A 10,932-nucleotide genomic window follows, 5' to 3' on the forward strand; every position below is an offset into this window, starting at 1 on the left:
ATGGAGACAGTGGCTCCGACAGAGAGAGCTGGATTACAGGTTGTTTGCAGCCTTGATGTTGCTAGACCAGCAAGTTTTTTAAAAGTCTGTTTTTTAGCGTGTCCTTAAGTGTTACTCAGCACTTGAAGTGTTTAGTTAGATAACTTAAACCTACGGGAGCTTCTGATGGCTCGTGTAAAATGTTCTGCTATCACTGCCACTATCTCATGCGGCTACATCAATTCATGTTCTGCTTTAACAGTAGTAGTGGAAGCACTGTTATTGCATGTTTCGAGGATGAGGACTCTCGGTGAACCTCCAGGAAACTTTCCCAACACAATGAGTGTCAGTAGAAAGTGTTCTGTTTCTTCAAAAGGACTTAGGACACATCCACAGTAGTACTTTTGTATTTACAAGCATTTTAGCACCGTTTCTGAAGTAACCTCCGTCCATACTAACACCCCTAGAATGCCCATCACATGACCGTTCACACACCCTAGGCATGTGCGTGCCAGTGTAAACAGGAAGCAGATTGTGTACTCTGCAGTTGTGGCTCAATTACAGAAAACACTGTGGAAATGACGTAAAATAAGAACAGAGATTTTTGATTAAACTGGCGACGAGGTGTAACTGTTACTGGTAGTAACACATGAGTATATGGCAGACAAGGCAGCGGAAAACAGTAGCAGGAACACTATCTATTACGAGAGGAAGCCATGGTGATGAGAAAGGCGTAACGGGACCACATTAGAAGAATGAAATCACAAAAGGTATGGAGACCTTGCTGGAATGTTTTGAAATTACACATTCTGACTAATAAGACCGGACTGGGAATCAAGCGAGAATTTATGTGTCACTGTTTCTAAAACTCTCAGTTTTTGCCTGTCCAGATTACGGACTGTAAAAATAATGGACATAGCGAGTGTGCCATCACCCATTGGTCTGTGGACTCCTGTTTTGAAGCATTACGGCTATTGCCATCTTGGTTTTTTTGCAGCCAGAAGTGACCGTTTTTGGGCGAGGGGCTGGTGCTGTGGAGGAGCGATGGGTGGATCTGACTGAGAGCCTGAGGACACTATCAGCAACTCGCCCTTAATTATGCTTGACTTTAAGCCTTAAAAAAATTACAGATGCCTTATAAAAACAAAAATTCGCCCCTGTACAGTTGCCATAAACGGAGATATTAGCAACAGAGACCAAAACTGGCCACTACGAAAATTGGTTTCAATGCCCGGTGCACTCCCTGGAGGCCTGTTACTACCACCAAAGAAAAATAAGCTCACTACATATGCGCAGAATGTCTTCTTCTCTGGTATTCGACACATCACTGATATAGACTTTATCGCCACCTACTGGCCTGACATGTCTGAGCATTTGGAAGTTTTTTTGCGTTCTTGTGTGGAAAACAAAAGTCATGTGCACAGAATTTTTTGTCTGGGTCATCCCGTAATCAAGTATAAAAAGGTACTCCGCAGTCCACCGTGTCCACAGTTTGACCTCTGACTGCTCACCTCAGGTCTTCCAGGAGGTCACACTCTGTCTGGTGTTTGATGTGTAATCTGCTCATCTGCTCTGCGTGAGTGTGTTTCAGCTCCTGGGTGACCCGGACCTGCAGGGGGGAAGAAAAGATTCGTTTTTTTTAAAAATAATCTCAAGAGTTATGACAACTCCTCTTTTTTCAAAGAGGATTTCTTTGCTTTGTTTAAATACCTTCCAGGATACTAACGACTCAAGAGGCAAGTGTTGATCCAGCTGAGCTCACAATTAGTGTTTGTGAAAATGAGCTGCTCTAATTATTGAGGTGAGAGTCAGTCTCTCTGGATTTCTAATTGGCTGTGAGATAAATTATAAAGTGCAGTGACCAGGTCTCATTACGGATAACTGAGAGTGATGTCAACAGGTTTTTTCCCCATCCTTATTTCAATTATGAGCCAGATTAAAATTCAATAATCACTAGTAAAATGGAGATATAAAAATTAATCACCAAGCAATGTGAGGCTTTAATTAACTTCTTTGGCACATATGATTGAAAACTTAATGAATGGTCATATGATAACAAGCAATTTAAAGGTCACTTTGTACTGGAATTTCCTAAAAACAAAGCAATAGATTAAGTAATGTGCAAATTAATTGATAATCACTGCTATAATGGTTCATCGAGCTTAAAGGATGAGGCTGGTGTTATTTTATATATTTCTAGTAACACAAATGTGTTACTCAGTGTCTCGAAACCTTCCGACTGCCCTCCTCTGTCTGAGGGACACAACCACAAGTCCATCTGTTCCTACTGAAGACAGAAATCTTTAAGAATGGGTCATGAACATATAGTTTAATTTAAACAGCTGGAAACTGTTTTTTTAAATCAAACAAACAGGAATAAACAGTACATTTGAAGGGCACTACTTTAAGTGGCAGATTAATCCACATTTAATGCGTTCGTGAGCATTTGGGAAAGCAGGATGGTGTATATCGGATTCAGTCAAAATAAACTACAGTGCATGTTCGTGGTAATAAAGAAACAGCAACAGTGTGGTCAATGAGTATTAGTCAGAGGGAAATGTGTTTATTCCTTTGGGAATTAAACAATTAGTTGGTCAATAATAAAATATCTGATAAGTTTCATACTAAAAATGGCAAATGTTCACTAGTCATGCTTCTGAAATGTGAGACGCTGCTTCTGTTTTGTCTGTTATGTGATAATACATTTACATTTTTTAGGTTTTAGACCATTGGTTGGATAAAACAAAAAAATTGATGACATCAGATCAATGCTTTCTGGTGTTTTAAAAGCCAAACTACTCATCAGTCGAGAAAACATAATCAAAATTAATCAATAATGACAACAATCGACAGTTGCAGCAGCAGTTCTTTGATACCAGTATCAGAAATACCTGTCTAAAATGCTGGATTGGGTACCAGCGTGTGTGCAAGTCTGTGCACCGATCCCATACCGTGGAATTTATTAATACTTATTAATACATTTAAAGTAGTTTCAAACCTGTATAAAACATTAGTTTTCCTAGAAATTAATTCTTTGTTCCAAAAACAGCAGCCTACAACGCAACTTGCACTGTGCAGCCACAGGCAGCTACTGTTTTAAAGCGGCAAAAATATAATTGATTTCTGGTAAAAAGTGGAAGGTTAGCCGTTAGCAAAGGGTCTGAAATTTGGCATTATTTTACACTGGATAAAAGAAAGTTCTATATTCATTCTGTATATGTATCAGAGTTAGTATTGTACAGCTGTTACTTATTTATTCTTTTTTTTTTTTTATAAAGCCGTGGTATTGAATTGGTACTCTGCATCAGCCAATAAGTGAGTTGAGGTGTCAGAATCGGTATCAGGAAGAAAAAACTGATACTAGAAGATCTCGCTTTAAGTGTCTTGAAGTACACATTGCAGTGAGTACAAATAACACAGGGATCTAAAGCTTCACTGGTGTGAGTTTTAAGTCTGCTTCACAAAAAAATCCAAATGATTCCCTGGTGCTGCAGAGCCAATAACACAAAATAGAACCAGACAGCTGACTGGTATTACTGGCCAACCAGTGAGTTGACTTACAGTATTACTTTCCCCAGAGATCCACTGACACCTGAAGTTGACCTAATCCCTGTGCACTTCATGGAAGAGTTGAAGTAATTAGTCGATTGAAAGAAAAATACCCGGCAATGAATCAAAACATTATTCCTCTAGTGAAAGTGAAAAATATTCCGTAGTTTTGACTCCTCTATTGAGAGTATTTGGTGCATTTTTCTGGGAATACATTTGGGTTTTGGACAAAACAAGCAATTTACGATGTCATCTTTCATCATTAATTAATCAGACTAATAGATACTGAAAATAATGATTAGTTGCAGCCCTAAAATATAGCACTGGTGCTACAAGCAGGATATAAAACAAGCTCCTACCTGAATGCTTTTCTTTTAAACACATAATTTAACAGCCTAATGACACCTGGCTGACTTCATACATTTTTCCAAGTTCAGTTTATTTGGTGATTTTTATTCTTTTACTTCTACAGTGACTGTACAGCATTAAGTAGGTAATGAAAGTAAGCTCCACTCAATATCAAGGTGAGAGTGAGTCTCTATGGGCCTCTGATTGGCCATAAGATAAATTAGGAAGTACAGTGATCACATTTCTGATAACTGGGAGTGTTGTCAACAGGAAAACAGTTTTCTCTTCCTCATTTCAATTATAAGTCAGATTTAAGTTCAATGATTGCAACTTTGCCATTGCATTTTAAGCCGAGGTACATACTAAAATCATCTATCAATATATGAGCCAAGTTGGACTTCATAATATACTCAAGAAAGTTTTTTTTATATAACTTTTTCCCATGACTGTCAGAACAAACTGATTTTACTTCACTGCAAATGGTAGGCAATCCAAATGTCCAAATATACAACATTATGATGCATAAAAATCTTAAATTCGTCACCATATCCTTGTTATTAAACAATAAAATAAGCTAAACCTGCATTAATTTGAGTCCATCTAACATCATTGCAATTACAACACGTACTGGAGTAGGACTGGTCAATGTTCTGTGCCGCTGGGCCGTGTTATTGAAATATGATCCCACGTGAACATTTTTTCGCACAGAGCCAGACTTTTGCTCAGATTTGCGTCTTTACGTCTATGTCTCTGTCTTAAACGCTTCAACACTGGTTTACTCACAAGCTAGGTAAGCTATTTTTACGTTCAGCTATAAACACATGACGACAATAGTTGTTTTTGTACTTTTCCACCAGACTTTTCTAGTACGAGAAAAAAGTGCACCAAACTACTTAGAGAAAACTATCGATTTACAGTTACACAGCCCTAAACGCAACTTAAATGACAGAGCATTACTTAAGTTGTGACGTTTAAAATAGATGTGGATCTACTCTTAAAATCGGCTTAGACAGAAAACCCAAACTGCATTTCATTTGGATACAATCCTAACTTTTTTGCCATGATCTGGCTCCACTGTGTGAACCAAACTTGATATTTACTTGAACTTAAGAGTTGCTTGGCGAATCACTTGAGCGCCGATGTAACACAACACCTCCGTAACGCTATTTCTTAAAATATGTGAGCCTGTTTTTAACGTCCACATGGAAAACTGGTTATTTTGATCCTTTTTTTTTTTAAAGTATTTTGGCAGGACCGTTTCTCTCCAATCGAGAGGGAGCGGGTACGTTAACGGGGCTATTCTCCTTAAAAACTGCGGCACATGGGACTTTCTAAAACAACTTTTTCTTAGTTCGCCGCTATATAAAGAAACAGAAGCTAATGAAACTTGCAAGACGACAAACTAGAGAATATTTTCAAGATAAATAAGGCAAGTTTCTCGTTTACGCCAGCCCACCAGCAACAAAGCGTACATTTCCAACCATTAAATATGCACCACTTCGTCGAGAACGTTTCCAGACAAGTAACGTTAGCTTCAACGGCTAAGTTACAACGGGAAAACTCACCTTTCTCGGTGGGGGTTGCATCCTTATTTCTTGACATAAAAACTACACAAAAGACGAAAGTTTGTCTGGGAAAAGTTTGTGCAAATGTTTCGAACAAATAATAACGGGAAAGGGTTATTTCAGCCTGGGTCAAGCGGCCATGGCGAGTCCAGTAAGTAGTGAGTTGAGTCCCGTTGAAAACACTGTGGCCCCAGGGAACAGAAAACATATAAGCGTCAAGCTAGCCGCAGTTAAGCTAGCCACTTCCTGTTACGTTTTCAAAATAAAATACTACTTCCGTTCACAGTCTTCAAAATAAAAAAAGACCAGGACAAGCCACAAACAGGAAAACTGTGTTGCAGTGATGTGATGTATTACACGAAGTACAAGTACTGTATTTAAGTACAATTTTGAGGTAGTTGTACGTTACATGAGTATTTCCTTTTCATGCCACTGTCTACTTTTACTCTACTACATCAGTCCATGGGCCAGACCACATTTCAGTATCACTCAAGGTGGCTAAACTTAGTAATAATTTATGAAAATGTCCATGTCTGTAGATGACATTTTGGTATGATAGACATTCCTGAGTGGCAGCTATGTCACAGTAACCAGCTCATGAAGTGAACCACCCCCTAAGGTAATTGCAATTGTAGTTGCATTTTAGACGCTGGTGCATATCCTGGTTTAGGCTCATGGTCAGAACATTTTTCAATGTTTTATAATATTGTTTTTGGTGTCATTTTAAAGGGGACCTTCTTGGCTTTCATTCAAGCCCAATTGTGAATCTTTCTGACAAATATTTAGGTAACTGTAGCCCTTTAAACAGTCAATGATACACATTTTTATCATAATTTTCACCTAAATCATATCTTTTCTTTAAGCCCTGTGGCATCTAGAAACATCAAAGACACACAATTTAGAAATTGGAATACTCACAGGACTCTAAGGATTCAGGAAATGCATATTATACCCATACTATTTCATTGTGAGACATTATTGTGAGCCATCATGTCTTTGTCATAATGTCAAAGTTTGGACCGTTGGACAAAACAAACATTGTGGGGTGAGTAACGTGAGTGTGGATCACTGTGACGCCATTTCTAGTTGTTTTCAATCAATCGTTCAATCAGTTAATGGAAAAAATAATCAGCAGATTAATCCATAATAAAAAATAATGATTAGTTAATAATTCAACCAACTACAACAGTCAAGTCAAGCCTGATTTATTTATAGATGTTGACCAAAGTGCTTCACAAAAACCACATGAATTATCAAATAAATATATGTCATAAATAGGAGAATATCAGTAAAAGTAGTAAGAGCATACCATATTTCACAAAAATGAGAAGTATAAAATGAAACACAGAAAATACACATGTCAAGCAGTGTGGTCAGGTATGTCATCCTAAGGGGTATTAGTCCCATGTATGTGTAATTAAGTACATGTATTATGGTATGTGTAGTGGTATGTCTATTGTAATAGATGTATTGTGTGATATGCTGTGATGTTTGTATTGTGTTATATGTACTGTAGTGTGTGCATTGTGATTTATGTATTTTATTGTGCCTTCCATGTTTATAGTGTAGTGTGGTTGTATGATGTTTTCAACTGTATATTTTTAATAACATATTAGGTCTACACGTAAAAGCCCAACTAGGGACAAGTGTTGAAAATTAGCAATAGCTATAAACTGTGCAACACATCAGTCCCATACTCTGTGTTGGAACTATGTTAAATTGCATCGCCCCATCAAATAAATGAACACACCAAATTTATTCCTCGGTTTCTTTTAAATGTCCAAAATGCAATAAAGAAGACTGCAATAACTTCTCACAAATACAAAATATATGAAACAGTTATTATAGCTTAGTAATTATTGTCTCAGATTTAATTGGTTGTACTTGGTATGACAGCAGCTAAGAAATGTATTCTACAACAATCAAAGTCTGATTCACTTCCTACACATCAGTAATGGCAGAACAAGCTCTAATCGAACTCTGCATATTGTGAAGGGGGAAATGTTCCCACAAAAATTGTAAATTAGCAGAGAAGTAAAAAGACGATAAAAGCACGGCATGAGCCTGAACTAAGTATAAACTGGCAGATGGGGTTTATACTGAATGAAATTATGAAAGGGGGAAAAATAAAAAAAATGCTAAATTTACAGACTAGAATATGTGACTTTCTTTTAATTGAGTGAGCGTCTTCTCACATAAACCATCTTTGACAGTGAGCCCTCTAGTGGACATGTCCTCTACATACTTATATCAATGGTAAAATGACATTTAATATGCCATTGTTTCTAAAACTGGGCCCAGTCAGTGACCCTGACCCGTGGAACCCACTGGTTGTTACTGGCTGTGAACGTTAAATTGTTGTTACTGTACTTAGCGATACTGTAACTTGAAACACTCTCTGGCACAAGAATTTCCTGCAGGATAAATAAAGTTCTATTTAATTAAATTGAAAGTAGCATTTTTATTCACATTCATGTGATTCTCCATCTTAATTTTTTTGGTTCATACACCTGCAACTCACAACAGCATGGATTCACAAACTTCTATTTGCTAAAGATCTGAACCAAACAACAGTTAACTGCATTAAGGATTCCATCTGTAGGTGTTGAGAGTAAAACATTTGACCAGTAGTTTGACTCACAATCCCATTTTGTCTCACGCTCTGGTTCATCAACCATAATCAACAAGTACAGTTACAGTTATTTTATTTCCATGACGTTTTCTCTTCACCACAAATAGCTGAACATTTACTACAGAGAGTTGAGTGTTTATAAATGTACAAAAGTCATAATTACTAACATGAAATTAACATAATTAACTCATAACTAATGCTGCCAGGCTAAATTGTGTCTTGTTTAGTTATAGAAATCTTTGCTGCCTCCTGAACTGTATTATAATGACATTGTAATAAGATCAATACATTTTAAACTCTAAATTCAGTGTAGCTAAGTTCACTATCAATGCTAATATTTGCTTTAACTCAAGCTCCACTTTCATAAACTAATGTGTCTCAAACTGCTTCAATTCAAACCACAAAAGGAGGTAATTTCCCTCTTTTGCCTTTTTAAAACAATATGTGAAACCTGTGTAAAGTTCCGGCTCACAAGTCTGCCCACATTTCATTGTATGTGTTCCTCTAATTATGCCCAACTTCCTGCCAGCCTGCCTGCGATTGTGTTGGCATCCTGGTCTGGTTTATTCTCAAAGACAGATCAGAAATGAACAGTACAGCTAAAGCAGCATGCAAAACATCTGAATATAAACTTGTACAACTTCCTCTTGTTGATTCCGCAGCTATGTTTTACTGTCTCACTACTGTTTAAAAGTGGATGCATTTCTGCCAGATGATCACACATTTGAATGTACCTCCACAGATTAGAAAGGCAAATCATGACAGAGGGGGAGGGCAGTGTGTGCTGCAGGTGCTGTTTGGAATATTATAATGACCAGTGGAGGACATCGTCTAAAATAGTAAACACGACTGGGAGTGTAGGGACAAACAATGAATTCGTGTAAAACATTTTTGCATGTGACTAAGTTTAATATATCGATAATATTACCCACCAAACACTGTGCGAACATTTGACAAACTAAAGAGCAGCTAAAGCAAGATGTAGGAATGTGTTCATACTTGTTTGACTTTTTGCAACAGCATTTCCCCCCCTCTTGTTCTTTGCAGTAAATTATATGGAAAAGGACAGAATGAACTCCAGCTGGCTTGTCCGCCCTCTGATTGGCTCCGTGCGGTCACATGACGAGCCACTGCCTCCAGACATGAACCAGCATCAAGTCTGCAGGAACATGGCTACAGTTCCCTGAGCAGCTTTCAAAATAAATGCTTGCACCAGATTACATTTTTGAAAAAAATAAAATGAAGGTTATTTCTTAGAACATTTTCATATTATAAACACTCAATCAGTCTCCCATCTCACTGTATATCTCCACGGCTAGAAAGATGATACAAAGAATATAGGAAATAAGCTGCAGTATGTAGTAAGTAAATTATGTATGTATACTGACAATAGGTTTAATCAGTTGAGATCAGTTCTTGGACATTCTCTCTCCAACAACTGATCTCTGTTATTTCTTCATCCAAGTCATCACCATGTCTCTTAGACCCCATCCCAACTAGGCTACTTCAGGAAGTCTTACCTTTAATTAACACTCACATATTAGACATGATCAATATATCTTTATTAATAGGCTATGTAGGCTACTACAGTCTTTTAAGGTAGCTGTAATTAAACCTCTTTTAAGAGCACCCACCCTGGATCCAGAGGTGTTAGCCAACTATAAACTAGAATATCTAATCTTACCTCTGTCTCTCTTTACATATCATCTTGTCATATGGATCACTGCAAATTTATTATGTTGATCTGTTCTGAACGACATCTATTGCACAACTGTCAGTCCTGGAAGAGGGATCCCTCCTCAGTTGCTCTTCCTGAGGTTTCTACCATTTTATTTCCCCGTTAAAGGGTTGTTTGGGGGAGTTTTTCCTTATACGCTGCAAGGGTCCTAAGGACAGAGGGATGTCATATGCAGTAAAGCCCTCTGAGGCAAATTGTGATGTGTGATACTGGGCTTTATAAATAAAATTGATTGACACTGTCTGTTGTTGACGTGGTCCAGGAACAGGCGCCATATTTTCAAGAAGAAGTCATAGCAAATTGCATATTATTTGTCTTTTGAGGCTCAACTTGTTCCTGTCACCAGCTAACAGCACATACAAGTTGCAACATACAGTATGTATATTGACCTGTAAAATAACTTCGACATGCAAAATACAATAGAGGAAAGAAATGCTGGCGATGCTTTGCAAGTCTAGTTTTTTTTTTCCCTGTCAATATTGTAATAGAAAAATACAACATATCAGACTTTGCCAGGGATAGAAAATTAAATTCCCGGATTTGTTTGCCAGTATTGTTCCTGGTATTACAGGCCACTGACTGTAATCAAGATTGAGACAGGCATGCCGAGATACATTAAAATACAGGAGAAAATAAGAACTAAGAAGAAATCATTTTTGTCAGAACGGTTGTTTGAAGATAGCTTTGATTATTCTACAATGAAAGAGTTTTTTGCCTGATGTCACCCGCAGGCCTCCAAAAGTGAAATATGCTATGAAACATTTGCTTTTCTTAAGAAAAGTAAAGCTATTTATACATACTTACTTTTACCAAATCTTCCGGTGCCTTTGTAAGGATCTATTTTTTTAAATATCTCTTGATCGTTGTGAATGATTAAAATTGGGCTAATTATGAATATCGCATCTAGCAGCACCCAAAGAGATTTCTATGCAACCAGCAATAAAATAAACAAGCTGCATATGCAACAACCTTAATCAAGCATTGGTATATCTCGTATCGAGAGATACAATGCCATTTCAAATAAATGAAGAAAAGTCTGTCATAAGATTTTTTTATTATTAAAAAAGATTTACTAAAAAAAGATGCAACATTTCCAATAAACATAAGGTAAAGTGATTCCA

The 10,932-nt window shown here is 37.3% G+C and overlaps 1 protein-coding gene across 1 annotated transcript in view; it reads right to left on the reverse strand.

The window, feature by feature from the left end:
• LOC125897812 (F-BAR and double SH3 domains protein 2-like) overlaps positions 1 to 5,641 on the reverse strand; it is a 44,860-nt gene extending 39,219 nt beyond the window's left edge. Inside the window, exons 1-2 of the mRNA XM_049591253.1 lie at positions 5,442 to 5,641; positions 1,491 to 1,588 (exon numbers count right to left, since the gene is read on the reverse strand). Coding sequence (XP_049447210.1) covers positions 1,491 to 1,588; positions 5,442 to 5,462 — 119 coding nt within the window. The 5' untranslated portion in view covers positions 5,463 to 5,641. The remainder of the gene's footprint in view (positions 1 to 1,490; positions 1,589 to 5,441) is intronic.
• Positions 5,642 to 10,932: the final 5,291 nt, after the last annotated feature.

Source organism: Epinephelus fuscoguttatus, linkage group LG12, assembly GCF_011397635.1.
Source record: "Epinephelus fuscoguttatus linkage group LG12, E.fuscoguttatus.final_Chr_v1".
Lineage (NCBI taxonomy): Eukaryota > Metazoa > Chordata > Actinopteri > Perciformes > Serranidae > Epinephelus > Epinephelus fuscoguttatus.